This window comes from Acomys minous, assembly GCF_964271855.1.
Source record: "Acomys minous genome assembly, chromosome: 11".
In the NCBI taxonomy this organism is placed as follows: domain Eukaryota; kingdom Metazoa; phylum Chordata; class Mammalia; order Rodentia; family Muridae; genus Acomys; species Acomys minous.
Window position 1 is genome coordinate 1545260 of NC_140492.1, and position 27349 is coordinate 1572608.

Sequence of the window (27349 nt, forward strand, 5' to 3'; positions counted from 1 at the left end):
CAGTACTCTTGACTGCTGAGCCAACTCTCCGGTACTGGAAGGAACCATTTCCAGGGCATATTTTGTTAGATCATTATTCTTGCCTAACATAATGAAATATAAAAACAAGAAAAGGCAGATTAGAAAGGTGAAGATGGAGAAAATACATGAAGAGATAAAGGAGCACGTGGTGAGGGCGTGGAGCCTCTCTCCATGCAAGGTTGGGCTTCTGGCTGCTCTCCCTTGGCATCCCTGTAGGCTGCATCTCCATGCCCCACCTGGTGACCTTTGCTGTCCCTCTGACCCCTGGTACCTTGAGCCACAGCTGCCTCCCTTTCCCAGATGGCTGTATAGAGACTGTCCTAGCAAGGAGGTTGGGGATCTCCTAGGTGCTCCTACTGGGCAGCCCCACAGTGGAGGAGGAGACCAGCTTTCCCATCAGGAGCTGGACACAGATGAGTACGCCAGCAGCTAGCGCTGTCAGGGTGGGGGACCTCACAGTTGGTGCAGAGTGCTCACTGTGGGACAAGGGCCCATCTTTGCCTTGTGATTTTCCCTCTGTCCTCCAGAGTATGGCATTAAGTAACAAATAATAACAAGATGAGAGAAAGGCCACAAAAGAAAGACAATTGTACATCTTAAAATCTTTATATTTTAAAAATATTGATTTTACCTATATTCATCAGTCTGCATGAGTGTGTGTGTGTGTGTGTGTGTGTGTATGCGCAGGTGCTTTGGAGGCCAGAAGAGGCCAGCAGATTCTCTAGAGCTGTAGCTACAAGTGTGAGCTCCCATGTGGGTGCTGGGAACTGAACCCAAGTCCTCTGGAAGAGCAGCCAGTGTGCTTAACAGCGGACCCATTTTTCTAGCCCTTATATTTTAATATCTTTAACCGAAGCAAATAATTTCATTTTTCTCTTTGCCCTAGAAATTGTATAGATGACCTTGATCAAACCTTAAATATGTTAATTTTCACAGTAAAACAGGATTTTTTTTTAACAAAAATAAGCATTTAGTTGGGGGCGTGATTAGTTTTAGAGGGTAAGTCTGTGAAAACTTACATTTGACTCCTTTTTTCCCATTCTGATGTGTTTTGAATCACATTTTTAGTTTTTTATTTTGGTGTGCATTAATAGGAGGGCTCCCCTTATCTGAAGAAACAGGGAGTGGGGACAGGAATGAAGGAGGGGTGGGACTAGGAGGAGAGGGAGGGGGCTGTGTAAAGTGTGTGTGTGTGTGTGTGTGTGTGTGTGTGTGTGTGTGTGTGTGTGTGATATTTTAAATCATGTTTCAAAGGGGTGCTGCCTGCTAGATACGTATGTCAGCAGTGAAGGGAGAGACGCGCCCAGCTACACCTCTCTGCTTCTCTGGCTCAGGAAGTAGTCCTGGCTTGCCCTTGGGTAGTCACTGCAGTCTCTCCCTCTGACCCCAAACTCACGCCTCATACAGCTAACGGAGGAAGACCTGAGTGGCTGCTGCGGAGGTGTGGATGCGCCTGGTCCAGATCTGTAGCATCTGTACTAGCTACTCCCAGCTTGGACCTGCAGCCTCTGGAGGACCGCTTGGGGACTGGAGGACTGCTTGGGGACTGGAGGACCGCTTGGGGACTGGAGGACTGCTTGGTGACTGGAGGACTGCTTGGGGACTGGAGGACTGCTTGGGGACTGGAGGACCGCTTGGGGACTGGAGGACTGCTTGGTGACTGGAGGACTGCTTGGGGACTGGAGGGACAGCTTGGTGACTGGAGGACTGCTTGGGGACTGGAGGACCGCTTGGGGACTGGAGGACTGCTTGGGGACTGGAGGACTGCTTGGGGACTGGAGGACCGCTTGGGGACTGGAGGACCGCTTGGGGACTGGAGGACTGCTTGGGGACTGGAGGACCGCTTGGGGACTGGAGGACTGCTTGGTGACTGGAGGACCGCTTGGGGACTGGAGGACCGCTTGGGGACTGGAGGACCGCTTGGTGACTGGAGGACCGCTTGGGGACTGGAGGACCGCTTGGGGACTGGAGGACCGCTTGGGGACTGGAGGACCGCTTGGGGACTGGAGGACCGCTTGGGGACTGGAGGACCGCTTGGGGACTGGAGGACCGCTTGGGGACTGGAGGACCGCTTGGGGACTGGAGGACCGCTTGGGGACTGGAGGACCGCTTGGGGACTGGCACCGTGGCATGCAAGCAAGACCAGAGTCCTGAGAGTATGACTGCAGGGCCAGCACGGAGCCCTCACTGGGACCTGCTCTGCACAACCGTGGGAGGTGTCCTGGGCTGCAAAGGGGTGGGAGAGGGACTCATTGACGAGCCACACTTCTGTACCTGCCTTCTCTGAACCCCTGTATCCCATTCCCTCAGTTTTCCCTGGGTCACTTCCCTAACCCTAAATCTCTCCTTCTAGGGAGAACCCAAACTACAACGCTTAGGTATCCACAGAATTGGCTGCCCAGGTTCGCTGGAGCCGGCACAGGGTCATAGATACTGAGGGATGGCTGTGTTCACTGACTGAGCATTTGCTATGTGCTTGTGTCAGAAATACCTATAATGGTGTACATGGGCAAGCGTATACATGTGTGTATGTGCATGTATGTGTACTTGTGCATGTGTGCATGTGTATATGTGTGTGTGTATGCGTGAGTATGTGTGCCTGCGTTCGTGAGGTTGTATGCACATGTATGCCCTTGAGGGTAGAGATCAAAGGTGAATGTTATGTGTCTCAGTTGTTTTCTAAGTTATTTTTGGAGACAGAATCCCTCACTGAACTGACTTTGTGAGGCTGACTGCCAGTGAACTCTGGGCATCTTCTGTCTCCTTGTCCCCAGCACTACTTAATTTATATTTGGGTGCAGGAGATCTGAACTCGGGTACTTAGATGTACCCTGCAGGCACTTGACTACCTGAGGCACCCCCGGCCCCTGTGATGGCTTTTGCATGGATCTTAGAATGAATGATGTTTACGTGTGTGTGTGTGTGTGTGTGTGTGTATTGGACACAAGGTGTTAGTGAACCAAGTGGAATCAACGCTTTAGAATCTGGAGCTGAACTAAAGCAGAGAGGAGCGATAGTCACAGATGTTTAAAATCCTGACTCTCATGGTAGCTCTTTGCACTAGAGCTGGCCCGTGGGTCACTCCACAGTGTGTGTACAGCTTCCTGAGGATGAAGGGCCTCCCCGGAGCTGGGCGGTGGCTGGTATCATGAAATAGGCTGCAGTTGGCCACCATGTAGCCTGTGGCCCTGAAGCTCAGGCCTAGGGAACCGTCTTGCATAGTATGATGGCTAGGTTTCTGTCAACTTGACACAGACTATTGTCGTCTGAGAGGAGGAGCCCTCACTTGAGAACATTCCTCCATAAGATCCAGCTGTAGGTTATTTTCCTAATTACTGACCGATGGGGGAGGGCCCAGGCCTTCGTGGGTGGTGCCATCCCTGAGCAGTTATAGGTACTATAAAGGATGAGGAAGCCTTTGTGAGGAGAAGCAGTAAGCAGAGCCACCCGCCCCACCCCACCCGGACGCCATGGCCTCTGTCTGCATCAGCTCCTGCCTCCAGGTTCCAGCCTGCCTGAGTTTCTATCTTGGCTTCCTTCAATAGTGGGCTACAAAGTGGAGATGTCATCCAAGCTGCTTTGGCCACGTTGTTTCATCACAGCAACAGGAACCCTAGCCAGGACAGAAGGTGGGACCAGGACCATGGGCACTGCTGTGGCAGGTCTAACCATGTGTTTTTGGAGGGTCGTGGGAAGACTTTGGAACTTTGGACTGGCAGAGCCCTTGCATAGTCAAGCCCTGATGAGAAGGTCTGTGGGAGTGTGGGAGATAAGAACGTGGGGGAGATTCAGAGGACGGTGTCCTGGCTTGTGGAGCTCCAGAGGGAAGTCTGAGAGTCACAGAAAGACCATCGCGGCCATTGCATCGTTTGAGATAAGAAACTGCTTCTGGTCAGCTGGGTCTGAGGAGTCAGCTGTGATTAACATCTTTGAAGAGAAACCGTTTCGTTGCTGGGACACTCAGTGCTGGTCAGCGGGAGCTGAGAAAACAGCAGCGATTAAGAAGGGACCAGCATCACTGAGGTGAAGTCTTCTGGGAAGTGTTTCCTCAGGGTCAGCACACAGAAGCTGTGTTCCAGAGGCGGCCAAGGGTGTACCTCCTGCTGCCAGCCACACTTGGTAGTGTAAGACTCACCCAGGTGGCACTGGCTTTGAAGGCATGAAGGGGTCATGGAGAGCAGCTGAGGCCTGGCACTGTGAAGAGGCCAGGCGAGGCCAAGGATGAAGGTGCAGCCTCAGTCATAGTTGAAAGCTCAGAATTAAAGGGATCACACAGAGAAACTGAGGCTTGGCACCATGAAGAGGGGCCTTTGGTGAAAAAAACCCAGGAGTTCGGAGATGCCGGAACCGTGGCATGGCCGCCAGGAACAGCACTAACAGTGGAGTAGAGGCTGTGTGGAAGAGAAGCTGTGTGTGCTGCAGCGGGTGAAGCCTTAGGACACAAGATCATGAAAGGATCCCCGACACCGGACAGTGAGTTATTCACACTGTTGGAGTTTGGCTTCGCTTTGATTTGATTTGATTGTGACTGTGCCCTGGTTTTTTTCCTCTTGAAGTAAGAAAGTGTTTAATTTATTTTTGACTTTATAGGAGCCCTTTTAAAAAGGAGATTTTTTTTTTAGTTTTATAGAGAATTTAGATTTTAAAAGAGAATTTGTAAGGTTTGAATTTGTAAGGCTGTGGGATGTTTTCAGTCTGTAGAAGTGTTTTATATTGTGATTTTTTTTTTTATTAGCGAAGCTGATAAAAGGTTGTGGCTTAACAACGATGTGTTTGTGTGTCAAGTTGACAAGGGGTTAGTTGTGCTGGCTAGATTCATGTGAACCTGACACAAACTGCAGACATCTGAGAGGAGAACCCTCCATTAAGAAAATGGAGGCTGTAGGCAAGCCTGTAGAGAATTTTCTTAATTAGTGGTTGGTGGGGGAGGGTCCAACCCATTGCGGGTGGGGTCATCCCTGGGCTGGTGGTCCTCAGTTCTATAAGCAAGCAGGCTGAGCAAGCCATGGGGAGCAAGGCTGTAAATAGTACTCCTCCATGACCTCTGCATCAGCTCCTGGCTCCAGGTTCCTGTCCTGTTTGAATTCCTGTCCTGACTTCCTTCAGTGAGGGACTACAGTGTGGAAGTGTAAGCCAAGTAAACCCTTTCCTCTCCAAGTTGCTTTGGCTGTGGTGTTCCATCATAGCAACAGTAACCCTAGTATGACAAGCAGGCTGTGGAGATGCTGCCTGTATCTCTGTGGTAGCATTTTCATTTTCCTCACTGACATGGGATTAGCTCCCTAGACTTGATTTCTGGTAAACATCACAATGTGTGAGATGTGAAGTATGAGGTGAGGTGGTGTGAAGTGTGAGGAGGTGTGATGCATGAGGTGAGATCAGGCTTGAGGTGTGAGGAAGTGGGAAGTGAGAAGTGTGAGGCATGAGGAGAAGTGAGGTGTGAAGTGGTGGGAGGTGTGAGGTGTGAGGCAGGAGGAGGCACGAGGTGGCATGAGGTATGAAGTGGTATGAGACATGGGTGGCATGAGGTGTGAGGTATGAGGAAGTGTGATGTGTGAGGAAGTGTGAAGTGAGAGGTAGGAGGCATGAGGAGAAGTGAGGTGTGAAGTGGTGTGAGGTGAGAGGTGTGAGGCAGGAGACATGGGTGGCATGAGGAGGTGTGAGGTGAGAGGCTAAGCATCCTGGAGGTTTAAGGAAGTTGCCTGATTCCAAAACACAGCAACACATGAGACACAGACCTAGCAGGCTCTTGGGAGCCCAAGCCTTTCTCCGCTTGTTGCCCATTCCCCCTTTGATCTTCTTTCCTCACCCCGTTTTCTCCTCTGTCGGATGTTCTCTTGATGCCTGAGTTCTCAGGCATTGCTGAATCAGCCATTCTCCCTTCTCTGTGGTTCCTTTCCGAGATGGGGATGAGATCTTAGCTCTCCCTGGGCTCCAGGCACTTGCTTACACAGGGGCACCCCTTCCCTGCCACGTGATGCCTATGAGGACAAGCCTTTGGGTTCCCCATTGTGCCCCGTGGACCCCTCGTGGCAGACACAAGCTTGATATGCTACCTAGAGCCCCCAGGTCACACCACACTCAGGGCAGGGGCAGGATCTCAGAAGAGTCCTCAAGCTGGAAGGATCCCTTTGGTTGAGATAGGAATGAAGAGATTCTCCAAGATGAGAGAAAAAAGAAATCAGACACGAATGTTAAAATGAGAACTGAGGCTTTCAAGATAGAGTGAAATGTTGATGTGGGGAGGGGGCGGGTGAGGAGGACCAGGAACGAAAAAGGCGGGAGGGAAATAAAGGGGGCAGGGCAGAGAGTAAGGGAAAAGAGGATGCACTAATATGCTTGGACCCTTGAAGAACAAACTGTAAAATAAAATGATTGAGAGGCAGCAGTGTCGTAAATGCAGTGTCTTCTGTGAAGACACCCAGCATGTCACTGCTGGCTGCCCCAGGCGGTCTCCTAATCAGAGGCCATGCCCTCAGCCCATTGGACACTCTCTTGAGAGCATCCCTCTCTTTGCTGGGGTGTTAGCCTACCTAGAAATCATTTTCGTGACCATTTTTTTCTTGGTCCATGTTTGTCCACTTAGAAATCATTTTCGTGACCATTTTTTTCTTGGTCCATGTTTGTCCACTGAGTGACATTGTTGGAGGAAGCTGACTGACAGACGGACGGAGTGTTTCATTGCCAAGCTAGAAAACTGCAGGCTCAGAACTAAGACTTGGAAGATGTCCTCACCATTGTGCCTGTTTTAAAACTTGGGGAATAAAGTTGGTGCAGAGAGGAATAATTTGAACAGAGTTTATCATTAACTCATTACCCTGGGGACAAAAATTGGGTCCATCTCCAGCTGTTGGGCAGGTGGATTCACCTAGGCTGCTCAGCAGATGCAAACTGCCTCAGCGGCCACCTCGCCCTAGGCAGGTGCTTGGTGCAGGTGGAGCTGGGGCCTTCCTCTGCCCTGCAGGCAATGATGGGCAGGACAAGGATTTGAACCCAGGCAGTTGGGCATGCTGGGTAGGCACTGGGCACCCCATGAGCTCTAATGTGGCAAATGTGAATAGAAGTCCGTCTGGATTCTTTCTGGAATATTCCCATTATCAGGAGTATTTGGACAGTTATCAGAACAATGGCGGCTTTCTACCCATGTTTTAAACATCTGGGAAAGGTTCATGTCTAAGAATTATTTTCCTTGTTATATTATTTTCAAGGTGTCCCCTTTCTTTCTCTCACCTGTGTGTGTGAGATGGGCGCGGGGAGGGGAGGGGTGGAGCCTCCACATTCATCCGTGTGAGGGCAGGTGTGTGCGTGTGTGCCGTGGTGCAGAGGTCAGAGGGCACTCGCTCTACGTGTCAGTCCTTACCATCCACTTTGCTCGAGGTGAGTCCATCATTTTGTCACTGTACACATCAGGCTAACCAGCCTGTGAGGTTCTGGGGAACCTTCCGCCTCCCATCTGCCCTTGGGAGCACTGGGGCCACAGCTGTCCTGTTTTGACTAGCTGTACCTGGGCTCTGGGAATTTGAACTCAGACCTTTGTACTTGCACAACAAGCATTTCACCCACCGTGGTTTCCCCATCCTGGATGTCTTGAGTTTTGTATCCATTTGCTTTACTAACAGAGTTATTCCTCACTGTCCCTTGGTCTGCTGAGACTAAGGGAAGCCAGAGCCCACCCCTCCCCTTCCATCTTGCCTTCTGATGCCGCAGAGGGCTGGTCTAGCATCTCAGGTTAGACTCCACCCTTCAGAGCAGGGTGCAGTGTGCAGTGTGTTGCTAATGAAGCAGCTGTTTAACTAGGCCATGAGAGACCGATGGATACCTTTGCCGATTCCTTCCCAGGGTCCACGTGATGAGAGTGCCGTCTCTGTGCCACGCCCTGTGCCTTAGAACATCGTGGCGGGGAGGGGGCTTATTGTCTAAGCATCTGACCAAGGGTGCTCTTTCTGCCTTCCAGTTTTACGGGAGCCCTATACAGTCCGTGTGGAGGACCAGAAAACCATGAGAGGCAATGTTGCGGTGTTCAAGTGCATTATCCCCTCCTCGGTGGAGGCGTACGTCACTGTCGTCTCCTGGGAGAAAGACACGGTTTCACTTGTCTCAGGTAGGCCGAGCGCTGCTGCCCATCATAAGGCTGCCCAGCGTAGGAACTGGGCCTCCGTTTCTGTGTGATATGAGGAAGAGTACCTCTGTTGATTATGTCAAAGGATGGGTTTACCTTGGTTGACTCCATATTATAAATAATCCTGGTGGCATGCATTTCGTGGGGTCGCCATAGCTGCTGGTGTATGGTGGTCTCATCCACTTGCTCACTGCAGAACTGACCGATAAAGTGATATAAGTTATGTGTGCTATTAACTGTTAACCCAGCCCTAACTTTTATGGGAAACTGTGGTTTTTATTTCTGCTTTTAAAAGCAGGTAAGTTGAGTACTGTGTGCCTGAAACACTTTATTGATGGGGGTGTGCTGATATTCTGGAACTGGGGGTGTGAAAACCGAAAACTAGGTTTCTGTTATGTTGGTCCTTTCTGGTGTGGTAAGAGCAGCGTGGTATCGCTGACCTTGGACTCACTGTTTCTATTGAGAGTCTGTGTTCTACACAGAAGCATATGTTTGTATGACTTCTAGTCCTATAGTGGGTGTCTGGAAATGCCAGACCAGCTCAGTCTGTCAGAGACCATCAGAGTGTAAGCACCAGCAGCAGCACTCAAGTTGGCTTCTTTCCCTGTGCTCTTGACCTGGAAAGGCCACCTGGACACACAGCGATCAGGTTTCCTTCCAAGTGACTTCCGATGTCTTTAAAAATGTGTTGCTGTGGGGGAAAATTCTGATGCATGTGTGTTGTGATGTTCAGGAAGCAACAGCTTTGCTCATAGTGGTCTCTGTAAGTTAGGGCAAGAGCTTGCAGGAGTGTGTACATATGCACACAAGCACACACATGTGCACATAGGCACATACACATAGACACAGACACAGCTCCCCCCCAATCCAGTGCCGTCCATGGCTAGCTATGGCATCCTGTTAGTCCATAGAACAAACTGCAGCTCCGCCCTTCGTGGGATTACCTTATTTTTATTTCTGCTTCTTAATTACCTGGGTGAAGTCTGTCAGCGTCACTTCATGTAAAACAGCCACTTGAAAGAACCTAATTAAAATGAAGGTATGCCATCCTGAAAACACATTGAGGAGCCATAGGACAGACAAGTGGTTTTAGATTAATTTTTTGTTTTTGTTATTGTTTTTGTTTTGTTTTGTTTTCATTTGTGCTGACTTTTCTTTTCGTTGCTTCTCGGGTTTGAGCACAGACCACACATGAGCTCAACAGGCATCCTGCACACAACTCTGTTCCCAGACCTTTTGTGTTTTTCATTTTGGGAAGGGTCTCTGGATAGCTTGAATTTGAAATTTCCCTGCCTCAGCCTCCTGAATAGCTCAGACTGCAGGCTTGTGATGCCAAGCCTGGCGTTAGTAGTGACTTGGTGAGGATATGAAACCATCACACCTCAGTGGATGGTAAGTTCTTGCTGCAGTGCCGTTAACCATGTCATCTGTTGCGGTCTGGAAAACCTGAGTCTCAGAAGTGACCTCAGTCACGGCAGGAAGATGAATACTCGCCTGCGTGCCTCGACATACCGGCATTTGTGGTTTGATGGCCTTTATTTCTCCTTGGGAGTCTGCATGGCCAATGAGGAAGTGCTGAGACAATAGTTTGTTTTGTTCAGTATTGAGGAGAAAGGCTCTCACATTGACATGACTAAGTAGAGAACATCCTGAGGGAGAAAGAAAGGACTCCATGCTGACAGGACTAGGTTGTGCATCCCTGGAGGGGAAGGCACCTCTCACTGACACAGCTAGGCAGAGCATATCCCAGGAGGACCGTTCACTGTCCATTCACTGAAGCTATGTTCACTGTCCCCCTCGCTGTGGGGCCTGGACTGATGGCTACTCCACCATCACAGCAGCACATCTGTTCCAGGCCTCACCTCAGCATTTTCCCTGGGGGAGGGAGAGATTTCGCCGTGTTGCCCCTGAGAAGGACTCAGTCATTTCTGTTCATCAAGGAAGTCACAAGTCCAGTAACGAGAGCAAGTTGCCTGCTCAGTGGGCACCATGGTCTCCTGGATGCTGGGGGGCTTCGCCCTGGGGGCCACTCGAGTTCAGAGCAGCCCAGTGTTTTGAGTATGTGAGCAACAGGTTTGTGCAAATCTATGGGCCAGAGAGTTTTTGGGAATCTTGACTAAGAAAAGAAATATTCTCCACAAGGTGTGTGTGCGTGTGTGTGTGTCCTCACACTTGCACTGACAGTACTTTGCTCAATGAACATCTCTCCAAACTGCTTTTCATTGAGAGAAAATTTTAATTATTCGTTGCTTCAGGAGACAACAGAATGGTGCCTGTCCTATAGCACATTGCTTTTTTTTATCTTGGCTGAGAAAAGAAGCAAGAAGTGGCAGGGCTGGTCCAAGGGCTCTGATGTGCCCTTCCCAGCAAACTCACCACCTATTGGGCTGTACACAGACCTCCTCTTTGGGGTCACGGGTGAGAGGCAGGATGACGGAGGCTGCAGGCGGCCTGAGGCCCACTCAGGGACAAGCTCTGCTTCTTCTGTACTCCTGCAGTTCCAGGACATGAGCGAGTTTGTTTCTTCCATATTATCTTGGCAAAGAATACTTTGGTAGCCTAAGGCTAGGACTCTAATAATGACCCCAAAGGTCATAATGTCTGATGGTTCTGTTGTTGTCCCCTGGACACCCCCCCATCTCACGTGGCTTCTCCTTGGCTCTCAGCCTCTGGCACAGTGGATAGAGGTGTAGAGCTCTGTGTGCCCAGGACAGGTACACGCCACAAATCCCACATCCCCGTAAATACGGTGGACTCTGACCCACTGTCTTCTTACATCACCGAGACTGGAAGAGTTGAGTCATGGAGGCTGCCTGCCTGGTTTAATGCCCTTTTGTCCTGCAACACACAAAAGCCCTTTGAATATTAATGTAGCCCCATAAAAATACTGTGGTTTGGCTATCAAAATGCACAGAGTCCTTGATGCTGCCAAGAACTGTGTGGCACAATCCCTGAGAGCAATGACCCTGTCTTCTTTTGTGAGTTTTGTCCCTGATGTCCATTGAGAATTTCCTCCTGTGTGGCGAGGCAGCGATTTGAGGGCCTGGCACTCCATCTCTGGGTCTGCTGATACAGTTGTGAGAGTCTCCCCAGGGGCTCAGGCACCCTGACATCAAAGATGCAGCCAAAGGGGACCAGATTTGGAAAACAGAGAAAGCAGACACTGTTCCTGCAGCAGCTGCCTCCCTCTGAGGTCACTCCCAGCTGAGAAGCCCAGGCACTTGAGCTGACAGGACCCACGAGTGCAGGCCTACGGACGCCTGTCTCCTCCCACATCTGGGATAAAAGGGACAGGTTTGCTTACCCTGGGAAACAAGAACTCAGACTGGCAGTTTTCCTCAAGCCTTTGTGTACGGCTTGGGACAAAACCGTGTCTGGATACGATAGATAAGGCAGAGGTTACTGTGAGGAGCAACCCCTGTCGGCCCACCTCAGGGCTCACTTCCGTCCTAAGGAGCTCGGAAAGAGTAGCGTACTGAGGGCCAGGGTAATTGGCAATGCCTGGGGAAGCAGAAAAAGCTCTAGAAAAATAAGTATTATTTAAGAAAGGCATTTTAGGAAGGAAGGAAGGGAAAATAATTAAAACAGAGAGAGAGTCAAGCAAAGCGGGAAAGGCTGCCCCTTCAGCACGTCTTACCAAGCTGTGCTGAGAGAAGCTTAGATGCAATCCGTTCCCATCGAAGGAGAGATGCTGGGTCAGGAGCTGCGCCATGGTGAGGGGTCCAGAGCTATGCATGCTCTGCAGCTACATCCACACTCAGGGACCAAAAGCTCCCTTCCGGCATGGCGGGGAGGTGGGGCTTAAGTTTTCAGCCAGTGTTCAGTTTCTCAAGCTAATCTGCCACTTTACTGTTTAGGTGGTCATCCTGTTGACAACCAGAATGTTCTGGGGTCAAAGGGTTAATGAGGTCATCATCCATGTGATTTGATGTGAAGGACAAAGCTGTCATGGGCAAGGCACATATTTGAGTCCAAGTATGCCAGGGAATCACTGAGTAAAAGAAACGTTAGGGACAAAGATGTATGGACCAGTTTGTAGGAACCAGTGAAACACGCAATGTGCCCAGGTCCGGGTTTTACCCATGTGTGTTATCTAATTTTACTTACATTTCACTTTTAGCAAATAGGAGCCTCATTCACAGAACAGAAAGTGCAGGGTTTAGGAAGGCTTGGGGGTCATGGTAGGTCCAGCACACTGGACCTGCACCCTGAGAAAGCTTGTAAGGAGGGAGCAGCGCTTCCATTTGGAAGCCACTCACTCTATTCAGCTAAGTGTGCTGCTCCCTGAGCTGTTGTCTGTGTCCTGTTGCCCCGAGTGTGACTGGCACCAGGCCACTTGTGATTCTGCTGGGTCTCCTGATGACCCTGAGGTGGGGTAATGTGTAGTTGGCAGCTGGGTTCGATATGTATCTGAATAACCCAGGAGGCCCAAAGACAAAGCAGCGCCCTTCCAAGAGGAAGGACACTACCCTCACTGTGGGAAGTTGTGCATCGCAGATTATAGCCCCCAACCACGGAAGCAGGGATACAAGATGCAGCCGTGGCAGTGTTTCCACGAGAGAGAAAGCCACAGTGAGCTGGTGAGTTTAGCCTGAGCTGCGGAGTTGTCTCGGGAGAGGCATCGGAGGTGTCCATCTGCATATATGCACACTTGTATATTTGATACATGTATGATATATATGTGGGGTGATATATGTGCTGTGTATGTGAGGTGTACACAAGCATGTTTCACATGTGGCAAGTGTGTGTAAACTCAGCGTGGGCTCTTTGCAGCATCCTCCCACACCTCCTGAATTACTGTTGAGTGTTTTCAAGAGAAAATGGCTTTCAGTTGTAGCCCAGAACATTGGAGGGGGACATAGTGACAGGTGTCTCTCTCTGGTTTTAGCTTCAGTGTCCTCAAGTGGGTTCTCACAGCTTCATAGATCCATCCACAATGAAAGACAGAAGACTGGAGAGCGAAACTCCATGTTGCTTATCTATTTCCCTTCTTAGCCTCTGCTGTCTGAGCAACTCCTCTTCTCAGGCGTGACCTCCCAGGGTACTCTGTGTGTGTGTCAGAGGTCCCTCAGATCATGCCAGCTTTGGTCACTTGCTAGAACCCAGAGGACATCTCATACAGTTAGCCACACCCATGCTGAGACTGTCATGAGGGGGAGGGGCTGAGAGGTCATCTCACACAGTTAGCCATACCCATGCTGAGACTGTTGTGAGGGGGAGGGGCTGAGAAGGGAAAGTCAGCAGAGAGGAAAGGTGCAAGGAGCAGGGATGATGCCAAGCGATGCTGAGCTGAGCTCACACAGGACAAACTAAATCCTACCAGCAGAAGCTGTGAGAACGCCACAGCGCAGACTGCCAGTGGGGCCAGGGTCTCGGGGGCAGGTCACACAGGCACCCTCATCCTGGAAACTCCAAGAGAGGTGTGTATTCAACTCAAACTGCCTTTATTTGTACAGTTCAGGCAAGTGGCCACTCTTACCAGTATGGGGGCATGGCCCTTCAAAGACTTTGTTCCCAGACAACAGTGAAAGGTTGACCATGCAAACTGGCCTCTATAATAGGAGCAATCTCAGAGCTATTGGGCTGTTTCTTTGTGTGCCACACAAAGTGTTTGTGTTGATAGCTCAGTTGTTTCACACCCCCCACAATCATATTTTTACTATAACCATCAGCATTGCTAACAAAGTGAGTGAACCCACGATGGCACTGATGCCTATAATCCAAATATCCCCAGCCTCAAAAGCGATCTTACTCCAAAGGGCTTGCATGTTCCCAAAGACACTTACCTCACAGGTGATACTTTTGCTCCTTCTCAGAGAATATGTGGCTGGCTTCAGTCTGCCTATGGGGAAACCTCCTCCCCATCCTACTCTGTCCATGAGATATATGGATCCTCATGTAAGAAACATGTGTCCATGTTGGTCCAACAGACCTCATTTGAACCCACGCACTGACTTTAGTCTCTTGCTCATCTATGAGATTTAACTTCAGGAAGCTGAAGAAAATGATGGGATCATGCACACACCTTTGCAGGAAGAGCTGCTGTGTGCTTGGTGGTCTTTATGTGCACACTAAGACCAGGGGTCATGAAGGGCACTGAGTTGGGCTGTCTGCCATAGTGCAGAACAAAACAGAAACAACAACAACAAACATGGCACTCAAGATGTGCAAGTATAGTGCTCGACTGAGGTTAACTTATTAGATACACTGGACGTGAAAGTGGAGTGAAGGCTTTGTCACAGCCACGGCCACGCGAGTCATACAGGGTCCACATTTCAGGTGAGTATCACTGGGTTATTGGGCATGTCAACTTCAGTTCCCTCTTATCCCAAGGAAGAAGGGATTTGCTAGGTGGGAAATGAACAATAAGTATCTGAAGTGGTCAGTGGTCTGAAGACTTATAAAGTTTCTTTTCTTACCAAATTCCAAAAAGAGACGCAATCTCTCTGACTTTATAAGAGCTCACTCAGGGTTGCTGTTTAGACAACTGCTGCTGAAATCACCCTGTATGAGGAGGAAGGGATGGTGATTATAGAATTTCCTAGCCCCTTTATTCCTGGAAAGGTGGGGATGCTGTGAGTGTCATCTAGAATCAGGCTTTATAGAAAACAGAAGAGTGGCCATATTTGCTGCTCAGCTTGGAGCCTAGGGAAGGGCTCCTATCCAAGGGCTGAGGGACGAGGACAGCCGTGGGCCGTGAACCACACCCTCTGTGCCATGCTGTCTAGAACACCCCTCTCCAGGTGCATGCTCCTCTGCACGGTCTTGGTAAAGGATGGGACTTGAACCCAGACAAGCCTGGTTGTGTCCCTCTATGTGGCGGGAAATAGTATGTTTATAAGGAAGGTAAATGCTTGCCCTCAGTGTCAGCCAAGAAATGTGCTCTGTGGGTTACAGTTGGGTGATTCTGGGTCTCTGGCTGTCCCTTTCTCTGTGAGCTAAAGCCAACATCAAAGTCTACATTGCACATCTATCATAGACCAAGCCATGTGGCCATAGATTAGTCACACAACGTTTTATTGTTCAGTCTCCTCAGTTGTAAAATACAAAGAGTAGGAACAATAATATAATGATTTTTTTTAGACAAGGGTCCATGTAGACTAGGCTTGGCCCAAGCCCTATATGTAATCAAGGATGGTTTTGAACTTGTAATCCTCCTGCCTCTACCTCCCAAGCCCTGGGATTACAGGTGTGGTTTCCTCTGCCTTGTTTCTGAGGTGCTGGGGTTCAAACCCCCAACTCTGTATACGTTAGGCAAGTGCCCTGCCTACTAGGCTACCCCATGTCACCATGTGCTTTATAAAAGCAATGCTGCTGGATACAGGTGAGGTGTTATGAAAGAGGCTTGGCACAAGCGTCAGCTGTGGTAACCATTTGTTCTACTCTCCTCAAGGCGCTTCTGAAGCACATCAGCAGTGGCCTGTAAGGTACTTGTAAAAATGGAAAAGCAAAGATAATTCAGGAAGAGTCACCCAAAGGCTAAGGCTGCAGAGGATGCTGTGGGTGAAGGGTCAGGGGCCCCGCCATTGTGACACTGAAGCACCAGGCTGATATGAGCTGGCAGCGTACAGGAGTTTATTATAACAAACACCCTTTGGCTGATTTGGTAAAAGCATTTCCTCAAATATAAATTAGATGATATAAAGTAAGCAACAAGCCAGCATGGGAGGAAATAGCATTTTTGTCGTCAGAGGTGGCTCAGAGTACACGTGCACAGGAGTGTGTAGGGGTACAGATTGTTAAGCAGCTGTCTGTGGCATCTCTCTCTCTCTCTCTCTCTCTCTCTCTCTCTCTCTCTCTCTCTCTCTCTCTCTCTCTCACACACACACACACACACATACACACACATGTGCGCACACATGCACACACTGCTGTGCATGCACACACACACACACACACACACACACACACACACACACACACACACACACACACCAGGCTTTATTGACAGCTGTGTCCCACCAGGTGTCACTCTCACTGTCCCACTTCCTAGATAAGAGTAGTTTAAGATTAACTGAAATAACTTCTTGATAAATTTCCTTTCCAGAAATATGATCTACTTCATCATTAACTAGGATCTAAATGTTACTGAAAGGTTATTTTATACCTTACACCAAATAGAATATAAAAAATACTTCACTGTGAGATGAGCTTACCAGAGAGCCTCAGTAACTCACCCATGACACAAATAGCATCACCAGCTGTGAGCGGCCTGCCCTTATAACAGTAGTGAGTCATGAGGTAGGGATTTATTAATGCAAAGAAGATATTTACAAGCATATGAACCAAGCTGTATTTAACTCTGGATATTTGATGTACTTAGCATACTTAATTATGTTTTAAAGGTAATGTAATTAATGTCTTTGAAAGTATGTTGTATAAAGAAAAGGCAAATACACAAAATTACCTAATACAAAGAAAAATATTTTTATTATTTAACATTTTATTGATTATATAAGTTGATACCATTATATTACGTATAAATTGATATTATTAATATAAATTCATATATATTGATATTTGTCCATGAAGTATATTATATTTAGATTTAAATATTTAAAGATGATCAAACCAGGGAAAATTGCACATATATCATCATATTTTATATTGTTTTGACATTTTTATGTAGTATTTGATAACTTTAAGGATGTATTAAGACACTATGATCACTTTTACCAAATATTATTCCCTCATGTCCCCTCTCCCTCTTGCTGAGACTGTTCTCACCAATAAGCCCTGTGTGTGTGTGTGTGTGTGTGTGTGTGTGTGTGTGTGTGTGTGTACATACCATTTAATTTAATTATGGTTGCTTGCGTGGTCATGGCAGAGAGGTTATTTATTGGAGCATGAGGAAATTATTCCCCTCCCCCTGCAATCATCAGCTACCAGCTCTCCAGAAGCCGTCCAACATCTAGGGTAAATGTTAAAGGGCTCAGACTTGTACAGAACTTGTGCTGAAGGCCATAGAGTCTGTGAGGCCATACGTGCAGAGGCCATGTCCTGTCCAAAACACATCTCACGGCATTCTTCCCTGCTCTCCAGCTTCTCCGTTCTTTCCGGTCCCTCTTCTGTGATGTTCCCTGAGCCTCGCTGTGGGTGATACAAATCTCTCACTTAGGTCTGAGTATTCAATGGTTGAGTGTTCTTACCCCTTTGACCTCTTACAGGTCTGTGCATCAACTGCCTGCCATATACTACAAAGAGGAACTTCTTGACCAAGGAGTAAAGTAGCGCTAGTACACGGATATAAAAATAGATATATAAAAGGCCGTTTGATAACATACTCATTTAGAAAGACAATCATAATGGTTCCCGTAACACCCCCAGACATGGAATTTTAACTATGTTATAGTGCCAGGCATGAACTCCCTCCAATGAGAAGGTTGTTGGTTACCCCCGTAGCGTGGGTGCCACTGTTGCTTGACAGATTGACATTATGGTGCACAAATTCCAAAGCTGGATAGGGAAGGTGTTGGTTTTTCTGCTCCATGATCCTGAAAGATAAATTTAAATTTCATGCCTATCTACAATCACTCCTTCCCATCAGCCAAGAACAGGTGTTGGACACAAAGAAGGGTCCTCATAAATGTTTATTGAGTAAATTTTATGGAGAGATTGCTGCTCGTGTTTGCCGCTTCCCCTCGGGATCAGCAGGGCCTGAGTAGGGATGGGGATGTTGTGAGCATCCTCCCGTCTCATTACAGGACCATGTTTGTGCTGGAAAGTTGTGTGAAGATGAGGAAAATATCCAGAGAGTCTAAGCTGTGGGGCAGGGACGCCGCCAGAGCCACCTTGTAGGTGTTTCTCTTCTAGTTGTGGCACTGTACTTAAAGTTGTTTCATGACTGTGATTTCAGCATGTGGGAATGTTATGACAACACTGCAACCGTGGCCATTAAAATAAATCACAGGATCTGCTTACAAAGGCCATGAGCCAGGCACAAATCATTTAGTGCTGTAAGCCTCCTGTACTGAGGCACCACAGAGAATAATGGTTTGGCAGCTATTTCTTCCGACAGTTCAGTGAAAGCCGCACGTACCTCTTTGCATCACTTTTGAAATACTTCAGTATCAAATATTTAAGCTATACTTTGATGCAAATAAAATGATGTGCGTATATATTTAAATGTTTCTCTAATGTTTATGAAAGGAGAGAGAAGAGCTCATGTGTATACGTGTTTGTGGTGTGTACTCGCATGTTCATGGTTGCATGTGTAGGGCTCTCATAGTCTCTTTCCATTGGAGGTGCTGTAACACATGACTCTAGACTGGTTGATAAAATAATAGCAATTTATTTCTTATAGTCCCAGAGAGTCTAAGCTCAAGGTGCTGAGTGAACTCACTTAATCAGGTACCCACTTGTCCATGGCTGCTCCCTCACATGATATGAAGGATAAGGGTCCCCCTGGGGCTCATGGTCTCATCCTCTTCCCCAGGTTCCACCTCTGCTTAGGTCTCATCTTAGGAATTTGGAAGCACATGGCCCACTTGGCGTACAAACACTCTGTGATAGATGGACGCTCTCTTTGATAAATGTGTTCCGAGCGTGCTTTGCATGAGGGGCACATGGACGAACAGTGAATTTGATGGAATGGTGTCATGTTAAAAAACCAACAAGCGCCCACGTGCCATGACTTTTCAGCCCTCTCTGCTTCCCTTCCACAGGGCCACCCCTTGGCGATACCCCCGCTTCACCCCCAGACTGAGTAGAGATTCATGCTCAGGGAAGCCTCGCTTGCAAAGGGCCGAGGCATCCTTTCATTTTCAGCTAATCCGCCCGTGGGCCTTCCCTGCTCTTTCTTCTCACATCCCCCTTGCTCTTGATTTTTGCTCATTTTCTGCAGCACTCCTTTGTCCTCCTGTGCCCACAGCGTCTCTTGCTACAATTGTTCTGACACCAGGAAAAGAAAGGGTTTTATGAAGAGCCTTCATAGAGTCATTTTCAGACCACAGATAATATTAGCAGAGAAAAGGCATACTGTGGCCCCCCTCCCCCACCTTAATTAGATGGTGACATTTTTAGTTTTCGGCACTGTTATCCCTTCGAATTGAAACCCTATCATTGAAAAAGCCAAGTGAACTTGAAGTTGAGGAGGGCCGTTTTCCAGGAGGGAAAGCAGCCAGGCCGGATTCCTTGGTAGAGCGCCAAAAGGCACACGGGCCAGGTTTGCAAGATGTGTCTCTGTAGTGATGGTTCCCAAGCGAGGAGGCTCTCTCAACGGTGTTATCCCAGGTTTGAGGTGTGCAAGATGTCTGTTTCCGTGCTCTCACTAGGAATAACGGACAATGAAGGAAGTGCGTCCCAGCCTTGTGGGTCATTTTTACGTCACCTATGTGCCGGTATCATTACACTTGCTGCCGGGTTAGGAGAAATAAGGCGGTTGGCGCCTTCTCCACCACCAGGCTGCTGGCCACGCCCCCCCTCTGCCAGTGGTGCTCCTGCAGCAGACTTCCATGAACTTTGGGGTCAACTTTAAGTGAAAGCCACGCAGATCCTGTTGCTTCTTTGACATGGATAAGCAACCTTCGCTGGGCTCCTCACATGTGCTATTTGCAGTTCCACGCACGAGAATGAAGCTTTCACAGGCCTTGCTCCATTTACTGGTTATGACCTGTGGATGTGACACATGAGCACACCTGGCTCTGTCATGCTTCATCATCAAAACTATCAAAATGTTCATGCTGAGTGTCTTAAACATGACAAAACCTTTATTTAAAAAATTTTTATTTTATGTATATGGCTGTTTTGCCCACATAAATGTGTGTGCACCACTTGTGTGCCTAGCGCAGGTGGAGGCCAGAGATGGAGTCAGATCCATTGGAACCAGAGTTATAAGGACGGTTGTGAGGCTCAGTGTGGGTGCTGGAATCAAACTGAGGTCCTCTGTAAGAGCAGCCACCAAGATCCCTTAACCATCACACCTCCCCAGCCCAGCAGAACCTATATAAACAGTCAGAGTGCAGATAATCTTTACAAGGGGAATGACAGCACTGGAAAGCCGAGTCACGTCTCCCACAGACTCACAGATGCAGCACCTGTTTGCTGTCAGCGGGGAAATTCCTCCCTGGTTACTCATCTCTGCAGCCCTAACGCCAAGCTGCGTGTGCCTTCCTTTGCGCTTGCTGAACTCCCTTGCAGCTCTTGAGGCGGTTAACAGAGCTGGTTGGGGAAAGGGCGTGGTGGGTGAGAGAAGGTTCACTTCCCCTGAAAGCTACCGAGGCCTGGTGTCCCTAACCACGTGGATAATGGAAAGAGCAGAGGATAGGGACACGGAGTCCGGAATCCGCATGGTGGCTCAGCAGAGTCCTTTGTATAAGCCTGGAGACGTGGCTCAGTGGGAGACCTGATCCCTGTGGGGCGCGTGATCCCTGTCTTCAGCAGCCACGCAGAGCTGGCAACGTGCTTTTGTGCCTTTTACCCGAGCACTGGGACATGAAGGGTGACATTTTGAGCCAACCTAGCAAAAACAGCAAATGCAAGGCTCTATGAAAGACTCTCAAAATTGAAGGAGGGGAAGTGATTGAGGAAGACACCTCACACCGACATCTGGATTCTGCGCATACTTTTATGGCGCTTGTGAGTGAGCATGCCCACAACCATGAATACACCACACACCCACATACACACGCACACACAATTCATATACTACACACATACATTCATACACCACACACACCTGCACATACACACACATGCACACACCACCCAAACACACTCACACACATGCATATACCACACACATGTGTATACTCACACACATACACTACACACCTACATACAAGCACACACAAACTCATATATAAACACACAGAAGCACACATGCATGCACTCGCACACACACCTGCCACATAGATCACTCTGCCGCGATAGGACTGAACGGCAGGAGGCTGGGTTTGTTTCCAGCCATCATATGTAACTAGCATGTAAAGATAAAGGGAAACATGGTGATTTAAATGCTCTTTTCCCTGTGATTTACCATTAAGTCTTTCTTCTCTCAGGTCCTTTCTGGGCAGAAGCAGGTGGGTCGGGACAGACACTGAGCACGAGGGGCAGGGATGGGAAATCAGCCACACGTGTGCAGTGAGTGGCCTGAGGATGTGACAGAAAAGCTAGAAAGAGACACATGTGAGTCTGCGCATCTGTTCCACCTCCCTCGCCCACAATCCTCTCTGGTGGCTGCATGATTAATTCCCAGAGGTGTTGACTTTTTCCTCTTGTGGACTCCAGCCTGCTGACCTGGCTTTGCTGACAGGTCGGTGTGGATGAGACACACAAGTGTGTGAAACCATGTTAGCCTATGCAGCCAGTGACAAGCATTCTATGCCAAGTGTATCAACAGTGACTGAACACTGAACAAATAAATACCCATCAATGCCTGCCACACCCACACCCAGACCATGAAATGACATGGAAGGGCCTGCTGTGCATGTGTGTGTGTGTGTGTGTGTGCCTGTGTGTTCATGTGAGTGAGTGTGTTCGTGTGTGTGTGTGTGCCTGTGTGTTTATGTGAGTGTGTATGTACTTGTGTGTTCATGTGAGTGTGTATGTACTTGTGTGTTCATGTGCATGTATGTATGCCTGTGTGTTCATGTGAGTGTGTGTGTGTGCACACACATGTGCACATGCATGTGTGTATGTGTGTGTGTTTGTGTATGTGTGTGTTCATGTATGTGTGTATGACTGTATCTGTGTATTCTTGTATAAGTGTGTTCACGTGTGCATGTGTGAGTGTGTGTTTTCATGTACGTGTATGTGATTTTGTGTCTGTGTGCTCATGGGAGTGTGTGTGTGTCTGTGTGTTCATGTGAGTGTATGTATGAGTGTGTATGTGTTTGTGTGTTTATGTGAGTGTGTGAAGGTGTATGCACATGTGTGTATGCACATGTAGACTAGAAGACACCGGTGTTTTCTGCAGAGCACTGTGAATTTTCTCTTTTCTTCTGGTCTGGAGCTCACTAAATGGAAGCTGCCTCACCTGTGAGCCCCTGGGCTCCACTTGTCTCTGTGTCCCCAGCTTCAGGGACTTGATGAGTCCATTGAGTGGCAACGACAGCTGCTGGGCAGTGGGCAGGCAGTGCAGGCAGCGGGCAGGCGGTGTGGGCAATGGGCAGGCGGTGCTGGCCAGTGGGCAGGCGGTGCGGACAGCGGGCAGGTGTTGCTGGGCAGCGGGCAGGCAGGCGGTGCGGGCAGTGGGCAGGTGTTGCCAGGCAGTGGGCAGGGGTTGTGAGCAGTGAGCAGGCGTTGCCAGGCAGCGGGCAGGCGGTGCGGGCAGCGGGCAGATGTTGCCGGGCAGCGGGCAGGCAGACGGTGCGGGCAGTGGGCAGGTGTTGCCAGGCAGTGGGCAGGCGGTGTGAGCAGTGGGCAGGTGGTGCAGACAGGCGTTGCTGGGCAGCAGGCAGGTAGTGTGGGCAGCAGTCAGGCGGTGCAGGCAGCGGGCAGGCGGTGTGGGGCAGCAGGCAGGCGGTGCAGGCAGCGGGCAGGCGGTGCGGGGCAGCGGGCAGGCGGTGCAGGCAGCGGGCAGGCAGTGCGGGGCAGCGGGCAGGTGGTGCAGGCAGCGGGCAGGCAGGTGGTGCGGGCAGTGGGTAGGTGTTGCCAGGCATTGGGCAGGCGGTGCGAGCAGTGGGCAGGTGGTGCGGGCAGGCGTTGCCGGGCAGCGAGCAGGCCTTGCCGGGCAGCGGGCAGGCGTTGCCGGGCAGTGGGCAGGCCTTGCCGGGCAGCAGGCAGGTAGTGCGGGCAGCGGGCAGGAGGTGCGGGGCAGCGGGAAGGCGGTGCGGGCAGTGGGCAGGCGGTGCTTCTTTGATGTTTCTGAAATCTTCTAGATGACGAGCTGAAGGACACACCCGAGTGACAGGTTGTCACTGGTGTGGTTAACACACACACTTGGCACACACCGTCTGGCACTGGGCAGCTTATGAATGTCAGTTTTTAAAAATTGATGAACTAAATGGAGGACTGCTCTTGTCCTAGTTAGAAACACTGAAATTCTGGTACATAAAGGGCTGCTTATGCAAGATGAGCCACAGTTAAACTAAAAAGGAAATCATTTTTGACCAGAGCGCTGGCTCTATATAAAGGCACCTGTCACCAAGCCTGACAACCACGTTCCATCCTTGGGACCTACATGGGAGTTGTCCCAGTCTGATTGCCACTTACAAACCATGTTGTGTGATTACCCACACTTACACACATGCACAACACACACTCACATACACACACTAAATCAATAAAATGTACCCTAGTGCTTTCTATTGCTGTGATAAATACCATGACGAAGAGAAATGTGAGGAGGCAAAGGTTAATTTGGCTTCCACGTCCTGATCACACTCGATCACTGACGGAGGGCAGGGCAGGAACTCAGGACCTGAGTCAGAGGCCATGGAGGGTGCTGCTCACTGCACTGCTCCCTGTGGCTTGCTCGGCCTGCTTTCTTATAGCACCCATGACCACATGACCAGGGATGGCTCCAGCTACAATGAGCTTGGTCCTCCCACATCAGTCATTAGTCAGGAAAATGCCTTACAGACTCGCCTACGGAACAATCTGATGGAGGGATTTTCTCTTTTTATTTTTTATTTTTTATTTTTATTTTTTATTTTTTATTTATTTTTTTAATACAATTTTATTAATTTATACATATTACATCTCAGTTGTTAGCCCATCCCATGTATCCTCCCATTCCTCCCTTCCTCCCACTTCCCCCCTACTCCCCTCCCCTCCCCTAAGTCTGTGTCTGAGGGGGACCTCCTCCCCCTGAATAAGCTCGTACGGTATCAAGTCTCTCCTTGGTGACCTCTTATCTTTCCTCTGAGTGCCACCAGGCATCTCCGTCCAAGGGACTTGTTCAAATATGGGGCACCAGAGTTTGTGTGAAAGTTAGATCTCCTTCTCCACTCAACAGTGGAGAATGTCCATCGGCTAGTCCGGGTAGGGGTTCAAGGTTTTTACTGCCTATTTTTTTCCTTGGCTGTTGCCACAGTTTGTGGAGGGCCCCAGGGCCCAGACTGGCCTGTAGTTTTCCAGGACCCACTGGATCCTTCCATTTCCTCTTTCTCCCAGGATTCTCACACCTAAAGTTTCAATAGGATGTCCTCCCCTCTTACCCACTATTCTGATAGGTACAGTTTTTCATGGGGACGTACACCTTGGACTAGTGTCTCGATATAAGTGAGTATATACCATTTAGCTCTTTTTGCTTCTGTGTGAACTCACTCATTATGACAATTTCTAGTTCAATCCATTTGTCCACAAATTTTGGAAATTCCTTGTTTTTAATAGCTGAGTAGTATTCCATAGTGTAAATGTACCACAGTTTCTTTATCCATTCTTCTATAGAGGGACACGTAGGTTGTTTCCAAGTTCTGGCTATTATGAATAAGGCAGCTATGAACATGGTTGAGCATATGTCCCTGTTGTGTAGTAGTACATCCTCTGGGTATATTCCAAGGAGTGGAATAGCTGGGTCTTGAGGAAGCCCTATTCCCATTTTTCTGAGAAAGCACCAGATAGCTTTCCAAAGTGGTTGTACTAGTTTGCATTCCCACCAGCAATGCAGGAGTGTTCCTCTTTCTCCACACCCTCGCCAGCATGAGGTGTCAGTTGAGTTATTGATCTTAGCCATTCTGATGGGTGTAAGATGGAATCTCAGTGTCGTTTTGATTTGCATTTCTCTGATGACTAAGGAGGTCGAGCATTTCTTTAAGTGTTTCTCAGCCATTTGATATTCCTCTGTTGAGAATTCTCTGTTTAGCTCTGCGCCCCATTTCTCTATTGGGTTATTTGGTTTGGTGGTGTTTAATTTCTTAAGTTCTTTATATATTTTGGATATTAGACCTTTGTCAGATGAAGAGTCAGTGAAGATCTTTTCCCAGTCTGTAGGCTGTCACTTTGTTCTTTTGACAGTGTCTCCTGCCTTACAGAAGCTTCTCAGCCTCATGAGGTCCCATTTATTAATTGTTGATGTTAAGGCCTGGGCTGTTGGTGTTCTGTTCAGGAAGTTGTCTCCTGTGCCTATGAGTTCCAGACTCTTCCCCACTTTTTCCTCTAATTGGGTTAATGTCTGTGGTTTTAGGTTGAGGTCTTTAATCCACTTGGACTTGAGTTTTGTGCATGGTGACAAATATGGGTCTAATTTCATTTTTCTACATGTAGACATCCAGTTAGACCAGCACCATTTGTTGAAGATGCTGTCGTTTTTCCATTGAATGGATTTGGCTTCTTTGTCGAAAATCAGGTGAGCAAATGTGTGTGGATTCATCTCTGGGTCTTCAGTTCGATTCCATTGATCCACTAGCCTATTGCTGTGCCAGTACCATGCTGTTTTAATTACTGTTGCTCTATAGTACAACTTGAGATCAGGTATGGAGATTCCTCCAGCAGATCTTTTATTGTATAGGATTGATTTTGCTATTCTGGGCTTTTTGTTTCTCCATATGAAGTTGAGAATTGTTCTTTCAATATCTTCAAAATATTTAGTAGGTATTCTGATAGGGATTGCATTGAATCTGTAAATTGCTTTTGGTAAGATGGCCATTTTTACTATGTTGATTCTTCCAATCCACGAACAAGGTAGATCCCGCCATCTTCTGATGTCATTTTCAATCTCTTTCTTCAGAGGTTTAAACTTTTTTTCAAATAAATCCTTCACTTGCTTGGTTAGGGTTATTCCTAGATATTTTATATTGCTTGTGGCTATCGTGAAGGGAGTAATTTTTCTAATTTCTCAATTGAGGTTTCAGATGACCCCAGCTTGTGTCAAATTGACTCAAAAAAACTAACCAGCACAAAGGGTAATGGCTTTTAATTACACCCATTTCAGGTTAAAGAAGTAATACAAGGAAGCTGGTTGTCACATAAAGATTTAGCTAAGGATTAGGATGATGTGGTAACACAATAGTTTATAAATATTGTTATAATTATAAAATCTTATCCTAGTACAAGTTAAAATAATGTGGCTGAGCTAGACATGATGGCTCATATTCTTTATCTCAATACTTAGGAAGCTGAGACAGAAGGATTGCTGTCAGTTTGAGGGTAGAACTTATCTCAAAAACAAAACAAAACAAAAACACCTCACAGAAGAATGTGACTGATGAGGTTATTTTTTTTTATCATAGCCATATGCTGAAAACAGCAAGCCAGGAAGAAATGAAAAAACAGATAAACTGTAGATGCGGAGATTGAAACTGTAATAACATTTGGGGAAACCGTGGCGGCAGTTTTTTCTGGTCTGTGTGGTCTCTGATGCTGTGGCGCCTGAGTGAGATGTGCTGTGGGCAGGAGTCGGGGTGGGTGGGTGGCTGCTGAGAGCACATAGCATGCTGTGGACCTGGAGAATATTTTCTTGTTGGATTCATGGCCGGGTCTGTGTGTGCTAATTACTCTTTGGGCATCTGGCGTGGGAGATGAGACTGATTGAGACACACGCCACCTCTCCCATGTCTGTTCATCACAGGACTGTTAGCACTGAGCCCTGGGTTGCTAAGTGTTTTCTATTCCAGAATAGATAATTCAAGCAGATCATGGAGCTGAGACATGAAAAATCTGCATGTGATGGCACATACCTGTTTTCCTGGTGCCAGGGAGGTAGGGACAGGAAGATCCCATCTATTGCAGACCAGAGCGGAGTCTGCTCGGTGACCTCTGTGTGTATACACTTGCACATAAGTGAGCATGGATGCACGTAGAGAGCAGATGAAAAGAAGGGCAGAGGTGGAAGCTGTTACACTTGCTATCAGGCTGTGTGGTGCTCAGGGCACAGCGGAGTACCCATTGCAAGGAAGTTCTTTCCGACTGCTGCCACCCGATCTCAGATTTTTCAGTCCCTGGGACCGTGGATGAGTGAACCTCTTTCCTATAAGTTACCCCATCTGTAGCAAAAGTCATAACCATAGAGAGCAGGCAAGCATAGCTCCCATATGAGTCTACTTTCCCCGCAGGCCTCACTTCTGGCTCTGCAGGGATATGGTTGGTGTGGGGAAGCATCTCTTGACCCATTACAACAGTCTACTGCTTTAATCACAAGAGGACAGATAAGGGGAAAGGAACACACCAGGTAGGGCCTGACACAGGAATAGAAGCTTGGCTTGGACTGTGAGTATATCAGTTGTGTACAGACTACAGTCTGTTTACATTTTGATCATATGGAATATACATAAACGTACAAGCACAAAAGTGTGTTTTCCCCTAGCATGATTTGAGTAGTACCTTGTA

The 27349-nt window shown here is 48.3% G+C and overlaps 1 protein-coding gene across 3 annotated transcripts in view; it reads left to right on the forward strand.

Annotated features, from left to right (window-relative positions):
* Positions 1-27349, forward strand: part of DSCAM (DS cell adhesion molecule) — a 580894-nt gene that overhangs the window by 116766 nt on the left and 436779 nt on the right. For all 3 annotated transcript variants that reach the window (XM_084800819.1, XM_084800820.1, XM_084800821.1), the window contains exon 3: positions 7976-8122. In XM_084800819.1, coding sequence (XP_084656945.1) covers positions 7976-8122 — 147 coding nt within the window. The remainder of the gene's footprint in view (positions 1-7975; positions 8123-27349) is intronic.